General features: G+C 47.9%; 2 protein-coding genes across 2 annotated transcripts in view; both read left to right on the forward strand.

Moving 5' to 3' along the window:
* The window catches only part of palm3 (paralemmin 3), a 65,403-nt gene extending 48,305 nt beyond the window's left edge, over nucleotides 1-17,098 (forward strand). The window contains exons 4-8 of the mRNA XM_028822628.2: nucleotides 2,797-2,915; nucleotides 10,328-10,397; nucleotides 11,370-11,394; nucleotides 13,689-13,814; nucleotides 14,899-17,098. Of these exons, the coding sequence (XP_028678461.2) occupies nucleotides 2,797-2,915; nucleotides 10,328-10,397; nucleotides 11,370-11,394; nucleotides 13,689-13,814; nucleotides 14,899-16,109 (1,551 nt within the window). The 3' untranslated portion in view covers nucleotides 16,110-17,098. The remainder of the gene's footprint in view (nucleotides 1-2,796; nucleotides 2,916-10,327; nucleotides 10,398-11,369; nucleotides 11,395-13,688; nucleotides 13,815-14,898) is intronic.
* Nucleotides 17,099-26,364: 9,266 nt separating this feature from the next.
* misp3 (MISP family member 3) overlaps nucleotides 26,365-27,641 on the forward strand; it is a 31,864-nt gene continuing 30,587 nt past the window's right edge. Inside the window, exon 1 of the mRNA XM_028823109.2 lies at nucleotides 26,365-26,471. The gene's annotated coding sequence lies outside the window, so the exon portion shown is untranslated. The remainder of the gene's footprint in view (nucleotides 26,472-27,641) is intronic.

A 27,641-nucleotide genomic window follows, 5' to 3' on the forward strand; every position in this document is an offset into this window, starting at 1 on the left:
ACCGTGAGGCAGGCACCAACCCTGTAGAGGATGGCAGAGTTTTTGATTTGTTTTTTTTTTTACGAATTCTTCCAAATTGTCCAGAACTAGACGTTCCCTGATTTTATAGGACTGTTAGCCACACAGCACAGTGTCAAATCTCGCCAGGGCTTCTCGCACGTCCAGATTTTTGTACTCGACATTCAGCTCACCTTTTCCTGTTTTTTTCTTTCCCCTTCAGCTCCTACACTAGGAACTCATTACTGAGTAACTCGGGATCATCTGTGTTTACGCAATACTTTCCACAGTCAGATATGCAGCGTCTGGACGGTTTCACATAAATCATTTTACGATCTTTTAATGAAATCAAAGCCATCTGCAGATCCATCGGGTTCCCCATGCATGTCTTTGCACCGCCTTTTGCTCATTTTTAGGCTTAATGAACGGCCCGATTGCCCCCTGCAGCCCAGCCCAGCCCACCCCACACACAGGCCCACCTTTTTCACCGGGTCACCTTTATTCCAGTTCTGCTGCTCCTTTCATGTTTGACTAAACTCGAAATCCATGACCTTCAGTTGGGTGATAACAGGCGGCTTCCAGAAGAAGGGAATGTAAATACACCGCAGAAAATCACATTAATGTTGCACGAGGATGGCACGGTTGGCGAAGTGCCTGGCATTGCTTTCCTAACAGAACCAGACTTCTAGGGCCGAGTACGGGTTGCCAGGTTTCTAAAAGATTCATAGCCCAATGGCTGCTTACAAATAAAGAACACCCGCCCCCCCTAAAAAATAGCCCAATGCCTGAGTTTGACGAAAATGACACACCAGAACGTGGGGGCGGTGCCAGGGTGAGAGGGTTGGGTACACACCAAAGTTTGAGGTGGGGCTGGGGGTCCCCTTTGTGATAGAATGGATGTATACCATCACACAACGGGACAGTGAAGAACATAATACAAGTGTAAATAGCAGGGGAAGGGTGGGAGATGGGAGAAAAACTTTCATTGGGTGAGGGGGGGGGTGTTGAGAAATAGCCCAAAATAGCACATTGTTTTTGTTAAAAAGTAGCCCAATAAAACGCAACCTGTGAAAGCCCTTTTTTTTTCCCTGTGGATGACGATCTAAGATAGCCAAATTGGATGAGAAAACTGCGGACCTGGCAACGGTGGTCCGAGTCCCATGCCAGGCCGTTCACAGATTGTCCAAATGCTAACGAGGCTCTTTCTCCCTGTGATAAGGAGCAGCAGACGGGGCCGTGGCGTCATGCAATTTTTAAATGAACAAATAAATGAATAAATGAAAGTGTGCTCGGGCTCAGACGACGGGTGGGTCTGCGTGGTAGTGAGGCGGAGGGGCTCCAGAGGGTGCTGGGGTGATACTGCAGTTACGTGCAGACACGTGCGGTTCGATCGATTGCCTTGTTAGCACTCTGTATGAGCAGGTAAAGCAGGGCAGAACAGAAGACGAGAGGGAGACTGGCAGTTAAAGGGTGAAGGACAGGAAGGAGAACAGAGGGGGCTGAGCACCCCAAAAGAGCAGGAGCGACCATGTGGTCCGAGTGGGCTCCCACCTCAAGGCTGTAAGGTGGCAACAGTGGCAGATGGGAGGCAGAGTGAGGCTCAGGATGGCGTCCTGCAGGGCCCCTCGAGGTACTGGCAGTGTGGGGATCCGAGCCTGTTTTTAAAGGGATGACTGTGCCTGTCAAGTGGATGTCTCCTTGAGTTGACGAGACCTCAGAATGATTAGCAGAGGAGACAGCGTTTTGTGAAGGAAGCACCGTGAAACAAGATGGATTCTGCCAGGACGTGGAGCCTCGTTTTAAGTTAGAATTCTTGTAGTTTGCTCATATTGGATTTGAACCCCCACAAAAACCCTTACCTTGATGTGTTTGTGTCTTATTTATTTATTGACATTTTTGTAATAAAAACACTTGTTCCTTACACTTGACTTCAAACACGTTATGGACAGTTCTGGGTCTGAGTACTGCCAAGGACCATGGAGCCAACCCGGGCCGTCACCCCCCTGCATCCCAACAACCTGCTGGTTGGCTAAACTGGGAGTTACAAACTGGCCTCACTGCGTGTGTGTCTGTGTGTGCGTGTGTGTGTGTGTGTGTCTGTGCATGTGTGTGTGCGTGTGAGTGAGTGTGTGTGCGTGTGTACGCGTGTGTGTGAGTGTATGTGTGTGTTTGTGTATGAGTGTGTTTTAGTGTGTGAGTGTGTGTGTGTGTCTGTGCATGTGTGTGTGCGTGTGAGTGTGTGTGTGTGAGTGCGTGTGTGTGTTTGTGTATGCGTGTGTTTTAGTGTGTGTGTGCATGTGTATGTGTGAGTGAGTGTGTGTTTGAGTGTGTGTGAGTGTTTGTGTGTGAATGTGTTTGAGTGTGTGTTCGTGTGAGTGTGTGTGTGTGCGTGCGTGTGTGTGAGTGTGTGTGACCTGTGATGGACTGATGCTCTCTCCAGGGTTGTTTCCCCCTTTTCTCCCACTGCCACTCTGTTGGGTCCTTAAACGAGGCCTGAAAATTGCTGCTGGGCGCAGTACGATGGCTGACCCAATAAAGTACATCATTATTATAATATAGTGCCTTGACAAATGAGTCCTGAAATTTGTCAGATAAGCAAGACAGAAGTTTCAGCATCAGGCTGTTCCACTTAATCATGACGGTGACAGAGAGTGGTGGCGTGTCGCGTGTTGATGAAGCACAGCCAAGTGACAACTTTGCTGGACATGTGACCACCAGGACCCCTTATTTCTCTGTAAGATGACTTCTTTTGTCCCTTTTTTCCTGCTTGTAAATGTGCTCACTGGCTTCTCCTTTTAGCGGAAGTCCCTGCGAGATCAGTGGCTGATGGAAGGGCCATCTCCTTCGTTCGACTCTAGTGGTCCCAGATCACCTCCTTGGGGGTCACCGGTCCAACAGTTTGAGGAGCAACTGAACAAGTAAGAAGTCTGTTTGTATTAGTGCTTGACTTGGAGACCACTTGAACCCAACAGGAAAAAGGAAATTGATGGGAATCGCCGTTGTGAGGGATTTTTTTTTTTTCAAAGAGCATCACACGAGATGGGACATTAGATGTTGTAGTGACCTCACCAGTGTTGATAGAATACCAGTAGGGGGCACTGTAGCCCATTTTAATGGATGAAGTGCCAGAGATAATGAGATGTGTCGACCTGCAGAGCCACAGCACCCTACGTTACCTCAGGTCTACAGCAGCAGATTCACGGCGGAGGTGATGTCAGCGCATGGCAAGACCAGCAGTTTGGTAATAAACGGTTATACGTTGTCACAAATCAAACCGATTGCACATTTCATCTTCTTTCGGCCACTCCTGTTAGGGGTCACCACAGCGGATCATCTTGTTCCATATCTTTCTGTCCTTGTCATCTCGCTCCGTCACGCCCATCACCTGCATGTCCTCTCTCACCACATCCATAAACCTTCTCTTAGGTCTTCCTCTTTTCCTTTTCCCTGGCAGCTCTGTCCTTAGTACCCTTCTCTCAGTATACCCAGCATCTCTCCTCTGCACATGTCAAAACCAACGCCATCTCGCCTCTCTGGCTTTGTCTCCCAACCGTCAAATCTGAGCTGACCCTCTAATGTCCTCATTTCTAATCCTGTCCATCCTTGTCACACCCAATGCAAATCTTAACATCTTTAACTCTGTCACCTCCAGCTCTGTCTCCTGTGCCACTGTCTCCAGCCCATATAACATAGCTGGTCTCACTACAGTCCTGTAGACCTTCCCTTTCACTCTTGCTGATCCCCGTTTGTCACAAATCACTCCTGACACTCTTCTCCACCCACTCCACTCTGCCTGCACTCTGTTTTTCACCTCTCTTCCACAATCCCTGTTACTCTGTACTGTTGATCCCAAGTATTTAAACTCATCCACCTTCACCAACTCTACTCCCCTCATCCTCACCATTCCACTGACCTCCCTCTTATTCACACACATGTATTCTGTCTTGGTGGTCCTACTGACCTTCATTTCTCTCCTCTCATATCTCCACCTCTCCAGGGTCTCCTCCATCTCCTCCCTACTCTCACTACAGATCACAATGTCATCAGCAAACATCACAATCCATGGAGACTCCTGTCTTATCTCGTCTGTCAGCCTGTCCATCGCTGATAGACACGCTAAGCACACTAACTCCTAACCGTAACCATTTATCCTACACGCTACCTTAACTGCTGGCATAGACCTGCGGTGACATGTGGCAGTCTGGCTCCACAGTCGGATGTTACTGGAGATAATAAGGTTTGGATGGCAGACTCGGTGATGACTGGAGGTGGCACAGGAATCCCACAAATGTGGCTTTCCTACTTCCTGCTGTAATGGACAAGTGTCCTGTCTCATTAAGGTGCAATTCGAGACACCAGGGGCTAGTAGGATGAGCTCCAGGAGTGAGCCCCCTAACCCTAATCCTAACGTGGTGAGGTGTAGCAACTCTTTATTTTGGGATAAGCATCCAGAAACTGGAAAAAGGGCTGGAAGTTCACTTAAGAAGTGACATCGTGTGCGGTCCACCGCCTTAACATTTTTCTTGCATGTTACTTCTATGGTTTATGTGTTGGGGGTGGGGGAATGTTTGCTTACACATCCAGCTGTTGTCATTTCTTTAAGGGGGGGGGGCTTGAAAATCTTTTATTGTATTTTGTTCTCTGCTCTGTCTGCTTCACTGGGTCTTTTTCTGTATTTTCATTTATTAGCATCACAAGAGGGGTTCCAAGGGTAGTTTAGAAATTAAATTTTATAAACCTGATATCAAATTTCAAAGTACTGATATCCAATTTAAAACTCATGATACCAACGTTTTGAAAGCAGATATCAAAAATATTAAAAATGAATTTAATGTTAAAATGGCTGAACAGCCCCCCAAATGAAACATAAAGTTTTGTCCTACCAGGTTCTAGTTGTGGCGTGATTGGGAGTGCTCACCAGACAAAGATAAAATACCAGGGACAAGTGAGCACAGGACAGCCCGCCACATGCGTCCAGATAGAAACTGTAATCCCATAGGGTGTGTGTGTGTGTGTGTGTGTGTGTGTGTGATGCATAGAAACAAATATACACCAATGATCGCAACACCTTCTGCATCTCTTTCGGATCCTTTTAAAAAGGGCCGCTTTGTTACCCTTCTTCCCAGCAGCCTCAGTAGTGTTACACCACTGGGCAGATTCAGAGGGCGCAGGGGCTGCTGGGAAATGTAGGCACTTGGCTACAGACCACCCAGGTCTCTGCATAAAAAGCGATTTCATTTCTGTGACTGAAATGTCTGCAGATCGCCTGTAATGAAAGTCTGCGATGTGCACTTTAGTCACGATGTCGCAACGGTTTCGAAACTGCAAAGCGGAGGGGTAAATCAAAAACATATGTGTCTTTGTCCCAAACATTATAAAAATAATGTCAAGAATTGCGTCACACGGCTTCCATTGGTGCTTTCCGAGGGTCCAGTACAGACAGCTGGGCATCCCCTTGAGAGGACATCGTTAGGAATGAACCGCAGCCCCGGGAGATCAGCACGATCAGAACACCGCTAGAGTAATTGGAGCGCTTTATTGGAATCCTTCGGGGTTACGTGGCCAGCACTCGTCCTATTTGATCCTCTCACCACACGTGACAGATCAGCATGAGATGGACGGCATTAAAGAAATGAAAAGAAAAGAAAAAAGTGTCTTTACATATTAACAGGCAAGGCAGTTTAAATAGAATCCCACAAACAACGAGTACATAACAAGAAAACAAAAATCACAAAGTAGGGTGCGAAATTCCATCCCTAGAGAGAACCCGTCTCCCCCCAGATTTTCTCCGTTTTTGTCCTTAAAGTTTAAGAGGGCGGTGAAATGCTGGAAGCGCAACGGGGAACGCAGGCGGCCGGACCACCAAAGGTCAAGCGAAAAGACCTCCTCTCTCATTATTATCACTATTACAATATAGTGCCTTTCATATCCGCCTCTCCTTTATTATATAGTGTCCGCCCCACCCAGCTATTTACATCTTTAAGGGTTAACTTGCCAAATGTGACGAATGACAATAATGACAAATGTGTCCCGAGATTTGTCAGGTAAGCAAGAAAGAAGTTTCAGCGTCAGGTTTGTTCCGCTTACTCATGATGGTGACAGAGTGTCGCGTGTTAATAATAATAATAATAATACATTTTATTTATATAGCGCCTTTCCCATGCTCAAGGCACTTACAGAATATAATAAAGAACGGCAGCATATACAGTATATAGCATTGTACAAACCAGATAAATAAATAAAGAAGATTAAGACAGTGAATTCTGTGTTGATGAAGCACATCCAAGTGACAACTTCACTGGACACGTGACCATAAGGGCCCCTTATTTTTCCATAAAATGACTTCATTTGTCCCTTTCTCCTGCTTGTAAATAAATGTGCTCACTAGCTTCTCGTTTTAGCGGAAGTCTCTGTGAGATCAGTGGCTGATGGATGGGCCATCTCCTTCGTTCGACTCTAGTGGTCCCGGGGGTCACCCGTCCAACAGTTCGAATTTACTATTCTGAAAGTTGAAGAGGACGGTGAAATGCTGGAAGCGCAACTGAGTACGCAGGCGGCCGATGCAAACGGCATAAACCACTCCACTCGTAACCCCGGGTGAAGTGCCGGTGGCTCGCAGGTGGATTCTCGACGCTAACACGCTGTTGCTCTCCGCTTCACCGTTCGATGCCCCCCAACCCCGTCTCTCTCTTCCTTTCCGGGTCAAATCGTCTTCAACTGAACCGTCCTGTCCGCACTGTGTCTTCTCCTTAAAGGCGCCGTCCCCCGTTTTCGGGCGGACCCTCAGCAACCCTTTTCCTGAGGTACACACCTTAAGGAGACGCAAACTCGCTACAAGAATGACACAAAATGGCATCGTGACAGACACGTATAAAACAGTCCGTAAGATCACACGGAAAAATGTATAATGTGATCAAAAGTGGCGCAATCGTAAGCGGCAGAAAGTTGCAGCGGCTGCTTCGTTTTTCCATTCACTTCAGCTTTGGCTCTTTCTGGAGGACGTTTGCTGTTTCATCAGACTTCCTATTTCACGAGCTGATTTTGGCCCTGCTCTTACCGATGTGACATTTACTACAGTTTTATTTCGTCACTTTAACGCTGCCCGTTTCCACTCCAAGTCCGTTCTGCCCGTCATGTGTGGCTGCCACTCCAGAGTGAAGGCCAAGAAGGCGATGCACCCTAAGTGTGAATTCTCCTTGACAGCAAGGCCTGATTTGACAAAACTAAGTAGAAAACCGAAAGCGATGAAGTGTTGCTGCATCCACCTACGGGCAAAATAAAATGAGAACGAATAAAAGCTTACAGTAATTAAACAAGGCGTGCAGTGAAAGCCATCAAAAGAGTCTCTTGGTAAGAGTGTGGGAGGAATGGAAAGCTGCAGAGATACTGCAGCCCCCCGGGACCTGCGTGGCATTAGCACTGTGGTGTACACCTTCAGACGGGATTTTCGGTTCCTCCATTTAAAAAGGCGCCACTCCGTTTTGTATGCCCGGAGTTAATCTGCACACTTTTGGGGTCAGCGAGGGGAACTCGAACTGGCAGGAACACTGAAAAAAGTATAACCTCCATAATAAAATAAGGTAATGATTCACACTTAGGGCGGCATGGTGGCGCAGTGGTAGCGCTGCTGCCTCACAGTTAGGAGATCTGGGTTCGCTTCTCAGGTCCTCCCTGCGTGGAGTTTGCATGTTCTCCCCGTGTCTGCGTGGGTTTCCTCCCAAAGACATGCAGGTTAGGCGTATTGCCGATCCTAAATTGTCCCTAAGTGTGTGTGTGTCCTGCGGTGGGCTGGGGCCCTGCCCGGGGTTTATTTCCTGCCTTGCGCCCTGTGTTGGCTGAGATTGGCTCCCGCAGACCCTCGTGACCCTGTGTTTGCATTCAGCGGGTTGGAAAATGGATGGATGATTCACACTTAATATCTTCAATCTGAACCAATATAATTCTTTTTATCTTATTGAACCCACAATTTTTAAGTTGAGGCAAATCATTTCGAGTGATTGGGTGTAATTCACTTGTTTTATACTGAAGTAAATCTATTTTTTAAGTTGTTACAATTAAAACTGGTTTATTGGTCGTAACCTGTTTTTATGCTACTGTATTAGAAATATTATGAACGTAACACATTCCAATGCTGTACTTTTTACATTTATTTAAAAATCTAGTGCAAATACACAAGCATTTTGCAGTGTAAATCTTAAATATACAGCAAAAAAAATATTAAAATTTTCTACAGCTTTCTTGAAAGAACGTTTTATTACGAGTTCTTATACTTAAAATTAACAGTTGAGAAACAGGGTTACTTACCAGAAATCCATCCATTTTCCAATCCGCTGAATTCCGAACACAGGGTCACGGGGGTCTGCTGGAACCAATCCCAGGGCACAAGGCAGGACCAATCCCAGGCAGGGTGCCAACCCACCGCAGGACACACACAAACACACCAAGACCAATTTACAATCGCCAGTCCACCTAACCTGCCTGTCTTTGGACTGTGGGAGGAAACCCACGCAGACACGGGGAGAACATGCAAACTCCACACAGGGAGGACCCGGGAAGCGAACCCAGGTCCCCAGGTCTCCCAACTGCGAGGCAGCAGCGCTACCCTCTGCGCCACCGTGCCGCCCAATTACCAGAAATCCTCCATTATAAAAGTCTGCTGCTAAAAATGCCCAGACCTGTATAGCCACGTCCACTCCACTCGGGAAAGTGTTCTTGTTGTTGGCAGTCAGAAAGCCAGCACACTGGAAAGTTCGACTGGAAGAAAATACGAACGGCCCCTCACACACAGCACACGAACAACCTAAAATATTAGGTTAACTGAAATAGGATTGGGTGGCGCAGTGGATAGTGCTACTGCCTCACATTAAGGAGACCTGGGTTCACTTCCCGGGTCCTCCCTGCGTGGAGTTTGCATGTTCTCCCCGTGTCTGTGTGGGTTTCCTCCCACAGTCCAAAGACATGCAGGTTAGGTGGATTGGCGATTCTAAATTGTCCCTAGTGTGTGCTTGGTGTGTGTGTTGTGTGCCCTGTGGTGGGCTGGCGCCCTGCCCGAGGTTTGTTTCGTGCCTTGCAGCCTGAGTTGGCTGGGATTGGCTCCAGCAGACATCCCGTGACCCTGTGTTAGGATACAGCGGGTTGGATGATGGATGAAATAAGATTTTTATGTTTATTCTCTCCACCATAACTTACTTTGGTACAAACAAATTTTTTTACTTTGAGATCTGAAACCAAATATTTCAAGCTGCAACACTAAATGACTAATCTTAAGTTGCTTGAAAGAGAAAATGTATATTGAATTGAACAACATCAATGTTATACTTTTTTCAGTGAATGACACAGGGTGCCCTCCAGTGGCTGTCCATAGGCAGCATTAGATGTGACCTCCGGCCAAGGATAACTGACCCCCCCCCCACCCCTTCAGAGTTTAAAAGGACCCAGGAACTATAGGTGGGCCTGGTCTCAGAAGGGGAGATGAGGCACAGAGGTGGGCACCAGGACTTCCAGATACCCTCATTTCCATGGGGGCGACTCTTGGATTGGCGTTTAACAGCCTCGCCAGCGCAGGGTGGGGTTGGGAGCCCCTGGCAGACTCTCAGCTGGGGTACTTTGTGGTTGTTTTCAGGGGCTTTTGCCACGTGATTTCATTCCTGGGGTTACAGTCTGGAAATTCAAAGGATGATTAAATGTTTAATTTTCTTTACTTACAGTGGATTCAGAAAGACTTTGGACCCCTCACATTTGTCCTTTTCTGCATGTTGGACACTTTTGCCATCATATTTGGTTTACTTGTGTCACATCAATTTTTGTGACCATCAAGATCATGGGACCCTTGTGTGCAGTGGACTCAAATTGTATTCGGACCCCTTCACTTCTTTATTTAGTTTGAAGTGGGGTACCTTTGCCACTTTTGCCTGGTATAATGTGAGACGTGAATGCCGCCATATTTTATGTCATCTTTGTCACAGTCAGGGTCATAGGACCTTCAAAGTGACAATGCATGCCGTGGATTCAAACCCCAATTAAGACCCCTTCACTTTCTGCACATTTTATTGTCTTGTAGATTTAATTTTAAATAAATAAATTCCCATTTTTGCCCATCAATCTCCACTCCATAGCCCATAATGACAAAGTGAAAACCTGTTGTCAGAAAGCTTGTCAAAGATCCTTGAAGTATTCAGACCCTTCATTCAGTACCTTATAGAAGCCCCTCTGGCAGCAGTTCTAGCTTCACACCTCCCTGGGTAGATCTCTCTAAGCTTGGCACACCTGGATTTGGGCAGTTTCTGTGCCAACTGCCTTTTATTAAATCCTGCCTTCTGCTACATCACAGGCTCCAGACAGATGCAGATGCCGTGGCAGAGCAGAAGGTCCATCATCTGAAGCAGGATGCGGTGGGAAATGTAAGTTCAACCTTGATGACTTTGGGGGCTCACTTAGTGCTGCTAATGAAGTAAATTTTCATAATGTAATTAGCTGATGGCCAGTCTTCCATCATTGAGTGATATGGTAAAACTGTTTTATTACAGTACATTCTATTCCTTAAGGGTGGCACAGTGGCATGGTGCTCAGCACTAATTCCTAATGGTTCCAAGTCATTGCCCATGTGGAGTCTTCATACGCTTCCTGCAGGTTTTTTATCCTTTCCTTGGATGCAGAGCTGTTGCCCATCTTGCAGCCAGAGCTACCAGGATCGGCTCTAGTGCCCCATGACTGTGAATTGTACCAGGCTGGTCTGAGAGTGGCAGGTCTTACTGCTAATGCACAGCCATAACAGCACAGCAGTGACCTCTAGTGTTCAGACTAAGGAAGTAGAACTGCGCTCTGAGCTGCACACAGTCAGCATTAGATAGAGTTGGATGTGGCACTTGGTGCCAGCTGCCAGGCTGCTCTCCTGCATATGGAGAAGTCATCTTGGATGAAGGATTGTGGAGCTCATCGGGGAAGTGGGGGGGGGGGGGGGTGGGGGGGTGGGGGGTAAACATTCACTCATGTGATTGGACGGCCAGCACAGACTCCACTGAACAAAAACCCAGGAGCAGGAAGGTGGCCAGGACGGGGACTTTATTATGACTTTAATCTCCACCATTGTCAGCTGGCACATCAGCTTCTAATGGTGGCAGTGGGCACAAAATTGAAAACCAGCATTAAGAAAGGAAATAAACTGAAGCACATCAGGATCAAGTAACACATCTGAGGCAGGCGAGAGCACAAAGTCAAGCTTCATCTTCAGAACATTTTTCTTTGAAACGGTTTGCGTGTTTTTGCTGCCCAAGAGTTTGTCATTTTAATTTTATTATTTTTTTTTGTGTTTGTGTTCTCTCTTCAGTCCTTCACTAATGTTGCGTTTTTTTTCTTCTTTTCTTTCATTTCAGAGTTTCATCCCGAAAGTGAATGAAGGTAAGAAAGGCTCGCTAGCCGTCGCCGTAGCTTTCCATTGGCGCTGTTTTTTTTTTTTTTTATCATTATGTATGGAGAAAGAGCTGGGATGCCAGTCTGGATACCCTACTGTGGTGCTGGGGTGAAACACAAGGGGGTGGCAAAGGGTGGTCTCGGAGTGGCCGTGTCAGCTGACTTTGTAAGTCTCTGTATGTGTGAGACAACTAATCCTCGGGGGGGGGGCCCAGGGGCTTTTCCTCGAGGGGTTTCCTCGCCGTTGTGTTTACCCCCAGAAAAAGGAGCCAAAAATGTTACATTTATTGTTTCGATGACAACGTAATTACGTGCAACAGAAACAAGAAAATACAAAAGAGAGTAAGAAAGGCCTCTCTGGTGTCCACGCCCGTCCTGCGTGTGACATGTTTTGAAGTTGTCACCAATGCACACAGCCCGATGTCACACGGTGGACGCGTGTTTCTTGTCGTGCTTTGCTTCTTTGATTTTTTGTTTGAGACGCCAGCCATTGTGCTGCTGTGGGCCACCAAGTGCAGGGCCTGGAGAGATTAGAGATTAGGGGGCTGCCGTCTTTCCCGTCCTTCCACAGTCGTGTTTTTGTTGGTCATGTGAAGCTCCACGCGGCTGAATGCAGCAGGCCGGTCACGGTGGCTCAGTCCCACTGCTGTCACCTCTCCGCCAGGCTTCAAACTCTTGATTTATGCCTCTCGTATGTCTTAATGTTATTTGTGCTTATTTGCCACTGTCTGTGTTTCATCGCCTCGACGATGTTCCATGTGATTTGTGAGTGGTGCCCCCCCCCCCCAAGGAACAGGGCCACCTACCAATCACTGCAAGGGACCGCCCTCCTCCGCCCCATAACTCCAGAGGGTCTCCCACAGCTGCATTGTGAGGGCTGAGCTCTGCGCCTTGGGGGACTGGAGCTCCGAGGATCACGACAAGCGTCTGTGTCAGCGTCTGATGGGCCAGTTCACATTGTCATCACGGTAAATTAGGGGGGCGGTTTCTGTTTGTCCTAAACCCGCCTTTACATTTTTTTTTTTTTTGCTTACACACACCCCCCACTCATGAATATTAATGAGTTAGCACAGCGTGAGTGGCCAAGCGCATAGAAATGACTATGATGTTATTTTGCCCACTAGAGGGCAGCAGTGCTATTTGAGTTTAACACTGAATGTGTGAGCGACACCGGAGAGGCACTCGGGCTTCACCGTCCTTACATACAGAGATGCCCACGGTTCAAGACCCTTAACACAAGGACTGACCACTCACAAGGCTGGACACGGACCATCAAGTTAAGTTCTCAGGCTCATGCTCGTCTTGGGACCCTGTTAACGCTAAGGGTCACTGTAGCCCGTGAACCCCAACAGACAGACACTCTGGACACCAAGCAGTACTTTAATACTTTTTCTTCTTAGCGACAGTGCCTTAATCGCCATGTCCACAATAATCATACACAAATCTGTTCTCCTCCACACCTCCCAGTAGGCTCTGCCACACACCCCCACCTAACTCCGGCTCACTTGTTGGGTTATCCAGCAGTCCTGTAAATAGTCCTTGACCCGGAAGTGCTTCTGTCCTTCTGACCACGTGACTTGCTAGCACTTCTGGGTCAGATGGACAACTGGCTTTGTCTTCAACCCGGGAGTACTTCAAGGCTTCCGTCCTCGTGACTTCCTCATACTTCTGGGCTGTGGGGCAGCGGTTCTCAAACTGTGGGGCACGCCCCCCTAGGGTAACAAAAGTAACAAAAAAGGGGGCACGAATGTTGCCATAAGTGGTGTAATTTCGCTATTCATAGGAAAATTTTAAACTTGTAGCGGTGTATCGGCAGCAAAAAATATAGGAATACATTTTATTAGGGTTTCGAAAAAAAACGTTAGGGGGGCCGCCACCCCCCCGGTGGCACCCACGGCACCCAACAGGGCTGAGAAACCCAACTCCAAGTCACAGGAAGCCCTGCGGGAATCCGGGGCACCGCTACACTCCAAGGGGAGCTGCCATCTAGCGTTTTGGGGGAGGCAGTGTTCAAAAGTAGCTGCCCCCCCCCCCCCCCCCATCCTTCCATCCTCAGGGCGTCCCGACCGTCAGTCACAACCCTCATTAGCCATTCGCTTTTCATACACACGTAGGTTAAGTGAGAAATGCATTGTGGGTGTACAGGTTACATTAATTGGCACCGTGTGCCATGCGATGGCCTGTCTTGCTCTGGGTCTGGGCCTTGTGCCCAATGCTGCCCGTTACTCTACATTAAGCCGGGTTCTGAATGTTATGTCGCGTGTCTTCTACTTGCCTTTCAGAAATTGTGCTGCTGCAAACAAACACGTCCTCTCTGACTGAAGATCTGACTGCTGCCACCAGTTCACAGAGTGCTGCACAGATGATTCCAGAAGCTTTGCAAAATGGACAGAAGGTCGACAGTCCAGGTAGGGAAAACAAACATCTGTCGTGTCGTTGGGCTTTATGGTGAGTAGTGCCACACGGGCTTAAAACATTACAATTATTGGGAGACCATTGTCATGAGCGATGGTGGGCAGTGCAGGCAGGCAGGCAGGCGCGGGCAGCTCAGGGCAGGGGCAGAGCCCAGCAAGGAGGGCAAGGGAAGAACACAGAAATGCTGGGGTGCCGGCCGGGTTGGCGCTTTTAACAACTCAACAGTCCACCAAAATAAGTGGGCGCACGATAAGACCCAAAAGTAAAGGAGGGTGCGTCAGCTAATCGGCTCCTAAGATGTGCACCAAAAGAGTGGATTGTGGAGGACTTGGAAAAGCCAGTGACTTTACCTCCATGATGCCAAGGCCACCGCCATGGCAGAGAACACACAATGAGTGAAATTCAAAAACTAGCGGCACCCACAGTGGCCTATGGGCTGTGGAGACACTACAGTCTCGCTGCCGCCAGCTTGGGGTGAAAATAAATAAATAAATAAATAAAAAGAATTCCTGTGTTAACCTGAAAGTCCCTCCTCTACTCCATCCTGATTGGTCAGAAGTTTAGCCTTGAAGAATCCTGCACTGTAGCCGGTGAGTGACCTGCAATGTGACCACAAAGCGTACCAGACAGACGTATGGGTTGTCACAAGTTACGTGACCATTCATGCCATCTTTGCCAAAATGCTGAGTTCCATTTGTCTAAGTGTGGCTCTGCTGTCATTATGGTGGCCATCCTCTTCATCCCAGTTTTCTTAGTTGGGTCTTTAGAAGAGAAGCTTTAAGGAGTTCTGGTCTAAAGTTATCTTTGAAGAGACGGAGACACCCTGGGGAATAGAGAAAGACAAAGATGGAGGGTATGACTTGATGGTACTGAGAAAGTGGTGAAGGTGGGTGGCCAAGTCCGGTGTATTTACCTTTGTTACCCTTAAGTTCCCCCTGTAATTGTCCCTCCTCCAGGTGTTTCCCTAAATTCTTGCCGTCATGAGTGGGCACTGGGGGGGTTGCTGTTGGGTTTCATAACACGATGAATCTCCATGCTGCAGATTCCTCACTGGGTTTCTGTTTCTTCTCATTTCAGAATGTGTTGTCACAGAGGGCGCCATTGAGAAGAGCCTCCAAACTATCAGCACCTCCGTTATTTCTGCCTTGCCGCTTGTTTCCCATGATGCCGAAGGGAAAGCAGATGAAGCCCACGGAGAAGAGGGTCCGGCCATCGAGACCGTCCTTGAGAAAGTGGAGCCGCTGCCTCGTGAGTCGGTGGACGCTGAAGATTTCAAGTTAGAGCTTCCTTGCAATGAAACCCCAAACCTGCAGGCCAAGCTTCAGGAGAACATCAGCAGCAATGGCGTCCCAGTAGAAGAATGTGTCTTCGCTATGAGGGTTGAGGTTGCAGAAAACGGGCTGAGAGAGGATCCCCAGAATGGACCCGAGGCTCACATATCTGAAGGCATCCTCGTCCACACCGCCCAAGAGTGTGAAGAAGAAGACCACAGGCTAGTGGCGAATGGCTCCCCCAGTGATGCCGAAGACCCTGAAGGTGACGTTGCTGCCGCACCAGTGGATGTTGGCGAGCAGGAGAGGCAAGCTGAAGGGGAAAAGCAAGAGAGTCATACCGAGGATCAGTCGGAAGGGACCAACGGCGAGTTGAGTTCTGTGGGATGTGCAGAGGAGGAATCGGAAGAGCAGGCAGGAGCCATGATGAGAGCCGAACGAGTGGTCATAACGGAAGATGGAGAGGAACGTCCACTGGGGTCTACCGTCGAAATCCTGGAGCCCGTCGATCAGAAGGCTGAATGTGCACAGCAAGCCGCTTCCAATATGGAGATAAGCTCCGAGGAATTGTCGGGGGACCTGCAACCAGACTACCACGGGGAAATTCCCAAGAGCATGGATCCATCCGCTGTAGATCGGGACGGTCTGCCTGACTGGCCCAGTCCGGGGACATCCTTGCCAGTAGCCAACGAATCAGACATTCCAGCAAATGACATGACGGAGGCGGATGTGGCAGCACCACTGAGGGAACAAGTCGAGAGATCGGAGCTGCGGCCCCTGCTGTCGAACGAAGCAGACCCCCACATCCCGGTGAAGGCTCCGTCTACACCGTCCTACCAGGAGGCCTCCACTGTTCTCCTGCAGAGCTCGGCGTCGCCCCCTTCCAGCAGCTTCGGAGAAGAACATCCCTCCGTAAGCATGAAGGCTTCTGAGCCCCCCGCTTCCTCCAGGGACGTGGAGGGCCTGAGCCCGGTGAGACCAAAGCAGAAGACGTGTCAGTGCTGCTCCGTCATGTGAGACCCCGGCAGCAGCGGAGAGCAGACCGAGGTTGACGAGCCCACCTGTGTGCGGCCGAGTTTGCGGATCTTGGTGTTCAAGCGCCCCTCTCGATTTGAATGATTTGTAGTCTTCTTCTTCTTCATTTTTTATTTTAATCCTCCACACGCGTTTTGGGAAGGTCACGGCGCCGTTCATATTCGGGCACAGAAGCGGGCCGAGGGTTTTTTTTTGTGACTTTTGCACTGTTAATTTATAAAGGATATTTTGGGACACTTCCTGGAGTGCGATTCACAGGTCACGTGTAAATAATTCCATTGTTGTATACCTTTGACTGAAAATGAGCCGCAGGAAAAAGTGTTGTTTTTTTTTAAACCCCCCCCCCTTTTTTAATTTGCGTGCACTGGCCATGGGGGTTCATTATTGGTGGTCCGAAGAGAAGGACTGGAACTGGTGGCTGGCTATGTGGATGGAGAGTGTGAACCTCCCATGACCTCGGTGTTGTTCACCTCGCCATTGCAGGCCACTCACCGTCTGCCCCCCAGGTGCACAGTTGGTGGTCCTGGGGAGCGGTGGGCATGCACAGGTAAATTTAAAGCCCCAATGTTATACAGCACCCAGGGCAGACCCCCTCTTTATGTGTCCTCTTACGACCCCAAAGGTGAACGGGTGACACTAAACTGGCCCCGTGTGAATGAGTCTGGGTGGGTGTCATTGGCCCTGCAGTGGTCTGCCTCCCATCCAGTGCTGGTGCCTAGCCTCACTTTTGAACTGGACAAGTAGGTTTTTTATTTTATGTATAGTGCCTTTCCCCGAGGGTGGGCTTGGAGTGCTCATGATGTCTGATGCTCGCAGTCCTGGGCACAAATGTCACTTCTGGCAGATCAGTAGGCACAGCCGAGATGGACCGGGACAGGACTGTTACTTCAGAAGAATATCTGAGTTGTCATAATTAACACAGAATGAAAATGTTCAATCAGTGCATTCCAATAAACGACCTAATAATGAAATCTTCCTAAAAACAAAGGTGCCTTAAAAACAAATCCATCTCCTCGGGTGCTCCGATAAATAATCAGTAAGTAAACACTCCGGCATGGCTCCTCAGGACATTCGCGCAGTCCACCACTCCGAGGAACACAAAGGCACAACAGGCAAAGCCTCCCAAAAATGAACGAAATCCCAATCTGATATCCAAATGTGGAGCAAAAGGTCACAAAACACACAGGAGATCTCACCAACAACCTGGCGCATTCAATGAACCGCAAGGGACTCTGGGCTTTCTTCAGCCTTTACACAGCTGAGGGCGGACCCTTATGGTGATGGGGCAGGTGACTCCGCCTCTGGCTTGAGGTTTGGCGCACATACAACACACAAGGAACAAGACGCGTAGAAAACAAATAATCCACACTGTTCATGTATAAAATTTAAAGCAAGGGACCTTTGAACCCCAGTCATCTAGAGATTTCAGGACTTACACGTCTTACCCCCTCTCGCCCAAATATCAGCACTTGGCATGGTGTATGCGTGCTCTGCCAGCCAGCTTTCCTGCCTCGCTCTTAGGGACTTTTAGGGCCGACACTCGTTTGTCTTTTTTTATACTCTGTCCTTCCGTGATATTTTTATGGCCCTTGTCATTATGCTCTCATTTTTCTTATAGTTGTTTGACTTCTTCTTACTATTTTAAAACTCTAGGCTTGTTTCACAGGAGCTCCTCCATATGCCCTAGCGAGGGTCTGACTACTTCACCCCCTGCACTCACCTTCTTAAATTTCGCCATTTGCCTTCAGTTTCTCCTTCCATTATTGGCCTTTGCCTTAAGTCCTCCCATTATATCAAACAGGATTTTTTCCTTTCTTTTCGTTATCTGGAGCCACATATCCATCCCACACCACGGGGAGGTCGAATGCCTTTGTGGGTCTCCATCGTTCCTTTATAATTTGTACTTTACGTTTAGTCGATCGTCGGGTTGGGGTTAGGGTTCAGGTTCAGGGTGGGTGTGAGGGTCTGGAGTCCGATCTCAAACTCAGCTTGTTGAGTCCACAGATGGACGTTTGTTCCTCCCAAAGTATCTCCTGCTTGAAGTCACCGGCATTCTACGCTCAGAATGATTCATCAATGGAGTGCTGGTAACTGAGCCGACTTCCTTAACATCCACAAAGGGTGATGTGACTCACCTCCTTAGGGCGTGACAGGGACGAATTCCGCCAGCATTCTCAGGGTGGCATGACACGTTTTAGTTCTGTTTGTAATGGCCCCGCTTTATTTTTTTTACCGTTGCTCATTCGGCCCCCCTGCTTGCCTTTTCCATGTCTTCAGATTGTATTGAAAGAGACGTATCCAGCATTAAAATAGCAGCTGAAATAAATAAAGTTGAAGTTCTTCGCCGTACCCAAAAGGTCGCCGCCCCTGAACTTGTCAGCATCTGACTTACTGTACTCATAAGCGGTTGGACGTTCCTCATTATACGAAACCTCTCCACCGTACTCGCTTGGGATGTTTGCCGTTTCCGTCTGATGAGGCGAAGCTGAGCTGCTACCACCGGGAACGGGAATATTTAACGTGAGCTGCCTTACGTTTCGAGGACAGGCAGAAGAATAAATTGGTAAAGATTTGATATCTCTTGCCCTGGTACCTTCCAGTGCCTTTCCTCTGTACCCTCTCTTGAGCGCCGTGTCCTCTCTCGTCTCAGACTTGGTCATTTTGAAGCCCGTTGCTGGCCTTCTGTCCGCTTCAACACTTCTTGCCTTTGAAGGCGACTCTCAGCGTGCCTCCTACTCCTTTACTGCTCTTTGTGTGTCTTCCTTGACACCCAACTGACCAATCAGATTGCTCCGAGGAGGCAGACACACCCACAGACCTTAGTGTTTAGTTAGCTGGTAGACAGGTGCTGTAGATATCCCACTGTGACCACACGAGGGCGCCAGAGAGTCCGAAAACCACGGTACCAGTAATATAAAACGCATTAATAGAATAAAATAATCGATTTTTTAATTCTCCTTTCAGGCACTTTATCTCACTCCTTCCCCAATAAGAAGACAGAAGTATACAACAAATATTCGACACTTCACAATTCCTCTCCCCTCTCCTTCTCCTCTGAGTTTTGCCCACTGCCACCCGACTCTGACTCCCCGAGCTATGGCAGTAGGCTCCTTTTAAAGATCACTTCTGCTGACGTATATGTGGCCCCTTGGAAGTATTTTCAGGTTATATCTAAGGCAGGGAGGTCCCCCTCCCCATCCCTGGCAGCTCCCTCTATTGTCCTGCAGGGACCCCTGCTGGGCTACACTTCCAGACTCCAATTCCCATGCAGCCCTGCGGGTGTCCAGCCTAGGACTCCATAAGAGGGATACTGCCACCTAGAATGGTGGGGGATGAACTGCAACCCTGTCAGTTTCTGCAGTTTTTGGGCATCCAGATCAGGGCAGGAATAGTAAAGTGTCCCGGCCGGGTATTGCACCCACTTATTCCATCTTTTCGTTATGGCCGGGTAAGGATTCCACTTCCCTCCTGGGTGGGACGCCAATCAGTCCTCTGATGCACTAACACCGCGTTGCGTTGCTCAGAATCTCTTAGCTTCTCGGATGCTGCAGACTTCAGGTAGGCCTCAGGTTCGAGGGCTCAGGTCAGGTCACTCAGGTCTCAAATGGACAGTGACAAGCCAGATGCCATCAAACCTTAATAACTGTTAAACAAGTAAGAGATGGAGCTTTGTGGCAGGAGCAGCCAGCCTGCTGTTTTGGACACACCGAGTTCTGTTTACCACACAACTCATAGCACAAAGTCTCCATTATTTTATTGGGCTTCAGGAATTTCAGTCATCTCAAGCTGCCTTCGCTTTTGTTTCCTTTCACTTTGTTTAACTTGGCAGGCGGAGCGGCACTTGGTGTCTCTGGGCTGCTGGCCACGTCCTCCACGTGCTGCCCTCGGTCGCGCTCTCCCTTGGTGTGTCCAGCTTTCTCCTTAATTGTTTGCTTTTCCCTTCTCCACACCGTTCAGGGAGGTTTGGAAAGTTAAAACAAAAAAACAAACACCAAAGGATCCTAAGGTTGAAGTAAATGAAAATGCGGGAATTCAGAGAAGGCTTCATGCTGCTTACGGTGCTCGTTCATAGAAAGGCCTTCCCAGATATTCGGACTGGAGGCCAAGGCTTAGTCCTGAGTGTCCTCCTGATTTACAGGTCGCCTGTGAGGTGCGCCATATAAGAGCAGACCAGGCGGCACTGGCTGTGACACAATGGCTGCAGACATCAACCCGCCTCTTTATGGCCTCCAAAAATGTCTTTACACTTGATGACCATGAAACCGAAAATACGAGTTAACACAAAGTCCTGGCGAAGCCAAACATTTCAATGGAGTCTGTCATTATGTGGAAGAGAGGCGGACGGGACAATGATAGGTTTACAGATTCAGAAGAGTGACAGGTGGGGACATCACTGCCAGGAATTCATAATAATAATAATAATAAAAAAATAAAAGCAGACACGTCACAAGTAAAATGTAAAGGAATAGAGAGGCTGAAGATGAAATCAAACTGACTCACCACCCTACCTCCATGAACACGACGGAGTCCATAAGTGGAGGAAAGTGTGGTGGCCTGGTGACATCAGCTCAGCTTAGTCGTGTATTGTCACTTCAGTGAGGATGGGCAGAGAAGACCAACACGTTAACAGCAAGGGACACGGGATCTCACTTTGGGGTTCAGTAATACAGCAAATTGTATCTCTGGGTATTAAATAGCGCCTTTCATCTATCTATCTATCTATCTATCTATCTATCTATCTATCTATCTATCTATCTATCTATCTATTATATAGCGCCTTTCATCTATCTATCTATCTATTATATAGTGCCTTTCATATCTATCTATCTATCTAATCCTGCCTACTACGCCAAACACTATCTACATTATCCTTTTACTATACCAAGTTCTATCTATCTATCTATTATATAGTGCCTTTCTATCTATCTATCTATCTATTATAAAGCGCCTTTCATCTATCTATCTATCTATTATATAGTGCCTTTCATATCTATCTATCTATCTATCTATCTATTATATAGTGCCTATCTATCTATCTATTATATAGTGCCTTTCATCTATCTATCATATAGTGCCTTTCATACCTCTCTGTCTCTCTTAGAGTGCCATTCCTATTTATCTTCAGTATCTCACATGTCGTCACTACCATCGTTCATTTCACATTCATTCATTGCCCCTTTCGTGGCTCTCTGCTGTGACGTGGACCCACAGAGAACTTTGAGGATTCAGTGGACCCCCCTGTTTAATTGTAGTTTAGTTGATGGAAGAAGATGCTAAAGAATTCATCACACAAGGCTGCTGAAAACAGCAAAACAAAGGTACACTCCTGAGTGGTCCGACTTGGGGGCTCAGAGTCTCCCGTCTGACTCTCTCTTTCCAGTCCCGGGTGTTTTTTTTTTTTTTTTGTGTTACTGGGGTGGGTTTTGATGATGTGGACCAGGAGGTTCCATCGCTCGTCTCCCGGGATGTTGCATTAACTAGAGGTGGTGTTGCTCGCCCGACCAGAGCCTTGAGGCTGCCTCTTGGTCACCCATCTGCCTTTCACATCTGTTGCTCTACCAGACCTTTTTATTGGTCTCTCTCTCTTGCACCCCCCGCTGCGCCCCTAATCCAGATCAGGCTGCTTTTGAGATGGCGTCTCTTTCACTAACGCAGACACAATTTGTGTCCCCTGGCAGCTTTCTAAGTGAGACATTGGGCCAAACTTCGGTGCTGGCGACTTCATCGTGAGTTTGACCTCAAAATGATCAGCCGGGGAGACGTTCCTGAAGTGTCCCCTCCATGCGTTGTCAAGCCTGCTTTGTCCACTTTGGAGGTGCCTTTGTGACACCAGCCGTGTCATTTACGGCCACAAGCGCCGCCCACCTGCTCGCATTTCAAATGCCCAGGGTGCAGGAGAGCGGCTCAGGGTGTTTTCTTTCCGTTGAGGATTCCTCCCCATGGAGCCCGTGGTGGACATGTGGAGTCGTCTGACTGGGATGTGAGATGAGAAGAGGGGTGTGAAGGGCACAGTGAGGACTCCAAGGATCACAGTTGAGATGTGGTGGACTTGCCCCCTCCATTGTGCGCTGAATGTGTTTCTAAGAGAGCCGCTGGGATAGACGGTCAGCCCGACGCCAAGTGCCCAGCGGTCTAAACGTGAATAAAGGATTTGAACCCGTGGCCGATGTCCTTTGTCTTGTCTTCAGTCCAACCCGAGGGTCACTTTGGAGGTCTTGCTGAAGGACACTGATAAGGACGGCAGGCTGACGTGCTACTGATAATGTTATTCAGAGAGAGATAACGCATGAAAGGCTTCCTGACTTCAACGTGAATTCGCATTCCAGCATGTGATAGCACCTGGCGTTCAGGTACTGGGCGGCCGATTTCACAATTGGTGTTCACTTAATTGCGTAAAGCAGTCGGCCAGTGCCATCCGCTCACCCTGCTGGGTCCATTGACGTGCTGCAGATGAATGGCAGCTTATTAATTTCAGTACACCGTATTGTCAGTGATGGCACTGGCACATGAAGGGACTCGCTGGGGTGACACAATGAGTCACGATGGTTGGGATTTAATAATCTCTTGTCATACTGAACACCATTCAATGTGGCCACGGGCAGAACAAGCGGCTCACGTGAGCAAATACATCGAGGTTTACACGCAGAGAAAGAACCTGCAGAGAAGCAGAACGGCCACTAGAGGGCCACCTGGTGCACAGTGAGTGACTGATGGTGGAGTTTAACTGCACAGTCACCCAGGAGCCACTAGGGGGCACACCTTATATACTGACTTAGTGAGGGAGGAAATGAACACAGTAGCCACTAGGGGGCGACGCTTTATACATTGACCTACTGATGAAGGAACTGGAAGGGTGGAATTTAACTGCACAGTAACACAATATCAATTTAGGAAATACACTTCATGCATATGTGGCATGTCATACCTGCTGATTAATATAATCGCCATTAGGGGGCCACACATCGCACAGTGAGTTACTGATATGGAAATTACTCTTTAGTTCAATACAATGGTCACTAAGGGGGAGAATTACCCTGCAGTGCAACACAGTCACCACTAGGGGCAGTATACGCTAAGTAGTGAGTTACTAAAGGCGTAATTAAACTGCACAGTAACACAGTAGCCGCTAGGAGGCCATGCTTTACATGGTGTGTTATTAATGGAGTAATTAAATGGCCTGGTAACACAATAGCCACTGAGGGGCACATTTTATACTGTCAGTTATAGATATGGGAATTGTCCTTCAGTGTAATTCAACAGCGACTGGCAACCCAAACTTTTAATAGTGAGTTACTGGTGAAAAAATTACCCTGCAGTGCAATGCAATCACCACTAGGGGCCGTATGCGCTAAGTAGTGAGTTACTAAAGGTGTAATTAAACTGCACAGTAACATAGCAGTCACTAGGGGGCCACGCTTTACGTGGTGTGTTAATGATGGGGTAATTAAATGGCATGGTAACACAACAACCACATTTTACACAGTGAGTTACTGATATGGGAATTGCCCTTCAGTGTAATGCAATAGTGACTGGCAGCCTAAACTTTATACACTGAGTTACTGACGAAGCAATTAACCTGCAGTGCAGCACAGTAGCTACTAGGGGGAACACGCGTTAAGAAGTGAAACTGGACATTAACACAACGGCCACTAGGGGGCCATGCTTTACGTGGTATGTTATTAATGGAGTAATTAAATGGCATATTAACACAATAGCCACTGGTTGGCACATTTTATACTGTTGGCACATTTTATACTGTCAGTTATAGATATGAGAATTACCTTTTAGCATAATACAATAGTTACTGTTACTGATCATGCAGTTAGCTTGCTGTGCAGCACAGTAGCCACTAGAGGGCGACGCTTTGAGCCGTGAATTACTAATTGGGGAATTTAACTGCACAGTCACACAGTAGCAATTTAGGAAATACACTTTATACATAACGTAGCATGTCATACCTGCTGATTAATATAATCGCCACTGGGGGGCCACACATCATACAGTGAGTTACTGATATGGGATTTACTCTTCAGTGCAATACAATCATCACTAAGTGGAAGGAAGTTCCCTGCAGTGCAACACAGTCACCACTAGGGGGAGTACGCTTTAAGTAGTGAGTTACCAATGCTATAATTAAACTGCACAGTAACTCAATAACAGCTTAGTTGAAAATTATTACTAATGTGGAATTAACCTGCTTAGTAACAGAAAAATCCCTATGGGGCCACGCTTTACATGGTATGTTATTAATGGAGTAAATTAAAAAGCAAGTGCAAGACAGTAGCCACTAGAGGGCGATACTTTATGAAGTGAGTTACTGATGGCGGATTTAACCTGCACAGTAACACAGTAGCCACTAGGGGGCCATGCATTACATGGTATGTTATTAATGGAGTAATTAAATGGTATATTAATACAATAGCCACTGGGGGGGAGGGGGGGCACACATTTTATTCAGTGAGTTATTGATATGGGAATTGTCCTTCATTGTAATACAACAGTGACCAGCAGCCCAAACTTTATACATTGACTTACTGATTAAGCAATTAACCTGCAATGCAGCACAGTGGCCACTAGAGGGCGATACTTTATGAAGTGAGTTACTGATGGCAGATTTAACCTGCACAGTAACACAGTAGACTCTAGGGGGCTGCACTTTATACCCTGATTTACTGACGCAGCAGTTAATTACAGTATAATGCAACTGGGGTGGGGGGGGGGGGGGGCACTTTACCTTAAGCAGTGAGTTATGTTCTGTTTTCTAATGGAAGTGCTGGAGACTGGCAGCGTGTTGTGTGTTGATCAGCACATGCAAGTGAGAATTTCGCTGAACTCCATACATGTGACGATGCTGACCCTGGAAGCCTGTGCGAATGGCGTCAATAATCTTCAAAGGAAAAGAGCAGCCACCAGGGGGCAGCGTGAGCCTTGGCAGGGGAGGTGACATCAGCCGTCCATGGAGTTACTGGTGAGGAGTGAAGCTGCAGAGCAGCACCGCAACCACAAGAGGGCGACCTTAATGTTGGCCTTCCTTTGCCATTCCTGATGTCTGCAATGTGAGCTCCGCTGACTTCCATCTTTGGGTTATTCACAGACACAGCGGCCCCACACCGTCTGTCATTTCTAACTTTAAAGACACCAGCAGATGATGCGACTCATTGACAGTGTCACTGGGTGGGGATGGAACTGGGGGCACCATTTAAGTTACACCATTCTCTGTCATAGTAGGAGATGTCATGTGTGCAGCATTTAGAGAACACCCTGCGTCATAAAGTAAATGTAAAAGGCGCTATAATTGATGTTTTCACATCTTTACAATGACAGCACCGTCACCCAAAGTGCATGCTAGGAGTTAGTGGTGAGGACTGATCCTGATGATTTTTATATAGCTCCTTTAATACTGCGTGTCACTCCAAGCAACGTCAGTGTCACAGTGTTCATATTTCAAAAGCTTCTAAGGACTGGCAGAAGAAGGTCATTTCTCAGGGCCATCTCTGTCATTTACTGGTGAATGCTATGGCCACTAGGGGGCACACTTTTTGTTACCCAATGTTTCTCATAGTGGACAGCATCCCATGATGCTTTGCTGTCACCATCAAATGAATGTCATGTCTCCAGAATGTGACAGTTGGCCCTTGAAGTGACTCTGAGATTTAAGGATGGATGGATGGACTGAGCCTACAGAGTAATAAACACCATGGCCACTGGGTGGCACACTTTTGTATTATTCAGCTCAGTGGGCCTGCATATAAACACAGCGGGCACTAGGGGGCACACTTTATATGTCGCACACCTCTCGTGTTTCCACCTGTGTGCATTCATGTGTATTGGCAGACTTTGAGGCATTACGGGGGTCACACTGGCACCTCAGTGTCACCACCGTTGTCACGGCAACCCCATACACCATTAACTTTTTCTTTTTGTGCTCTCACATGCCGTGACTGGCATGAAGATAACCCTGCCCGCGACCTGTGCTCACAGCTTCAAACCCACCTAGAGATTGCATTGTGTGCCCCCCATGTTTGCCCAGTGACTCGAACAAAGCAGTTGGCTCAGTGCGCCTTTTTCTGTTTGCTCTCACATCTCGTTTCACAAATAATCTTTTCAGATTTGCAACGTGCGAGTTTTGTCAGGGTGGCCGGCCAGCAGCTTGGCAATGAAGTGACCAGCCCTGGTGGCACCCTGGCCGTCCCACGCGTCTATTTTTAGGACGTTCTGGTCTCCTGAATGTCAAATTAGGGCTGTGACAGCACGGCTCATCTCGTGGTTTCGGCTTGGCTCCTTGAGCCCTGCAGTCTGGGAGGACGAGAAGACGACACTGGGGCGGCACTGGGGTCACAGCGGGTAAGGCCTTTGGGGGGCTCCTAAGTGTCATGCTGCAGTTTACTGATTTCATCCTAAGATGTGCTTGTTGGGTCAATACGGTGCCAACTTGTTGATGATTTGAATGTCTGTAAAATATGGCGTTCAGTCTGTCTGGGGGCTCATGGCTGTGCTGTAAGGCTCTCGGGTCAAGAGGGAGTGACACAGGGGGCAGAGGGTCTGCTGGAGCCTACGGGCATCGAGGGGTGGGAAGAAGACATCTGGCACAGTGGAGCCTCTGATATCAGGGAGGCACTCGACTCGATGGCCTCCATACAAGGCTCAGAATTGGGGGGCGACTTGAGGAAAGGGGAGGAAGGACAAAAAGAAATGACAGCAGCAAGTGACACCGGGCAGAGTCTGAAATAACTGAGGACCCTGAAAATTACACCCAAGTGTCCCAATTTCAGATTGCATTGGGCATCTCCCATGGCAGAAGGACGGGCAGGTGGGCATTTGGGTGGGCATCATGAACTTCTACCACCTTCGCTCCTCTGAAGTTGCAGCTTCAATTCATGTGCCACCAGGCCAACATGGCACACGTATATGTAAGGCACAAGACAACTGAAAATAGATGTAATGGAAGGCACTATATAAGAGAAATAGAAAAGGTACTATATAATACTGTAGATAGATAGATAGATAGATAGATAGATAGATAGATAGATAGATAGATAGATAGATAGATAGATAGATAGATAGATAGATAGATGCCACCTTGATTGGTTTCTGAGGGGACACTCACTAATTCCACTTGGGGGCTACAGGGCAGTGACATCACGAAGTCAGCGTTTTAAGTGGACATCCCAGCCAATCAGTGAGAAGCAGACTGAGGAGCCGTGATGGCGGAGTTAACCTTCGCTGCTCTTCCCTGTTTGTCAGCTGACAGTTTATGTTTTCAGATCTGCATGGAATGCAAACCAGCTGAGAAGCGACTGGGCAAAACTGGCATGAAGCAGCCGCACGTCAAGAGTGCTGACGGAGCCAAAACCCTTCAGGACATCTGAGGGCCGTCCTCTTGGAACGTGTTATATAGCAAGAAAGGGGCTCTAGTGGTCGCCCTTGAGGACCCCACTTCTCTTCCTGGGATGGACACAGGTCGCTGTAGAGACTGGTAGAACAAATGGCCCGCTACAGTTTATTAAATTCATT

The sequence above is a fragment of the Erpetoichthys calabaricus genome, chromosome 17 (genome assembly GCF_900747795.2).
Source record: "Erpetoichthys calabaricus chromosome 17, fErpCal1.3, whole genome shotgun sequence".
Taxonomy (NCBI): domain Eukaryota; kingdom Metazoa; phylum Chordata; class Cladistia; order Polypteriformes; family Polypteridae; genus Erpetoichthys; species Erpetoichthys calabaricus.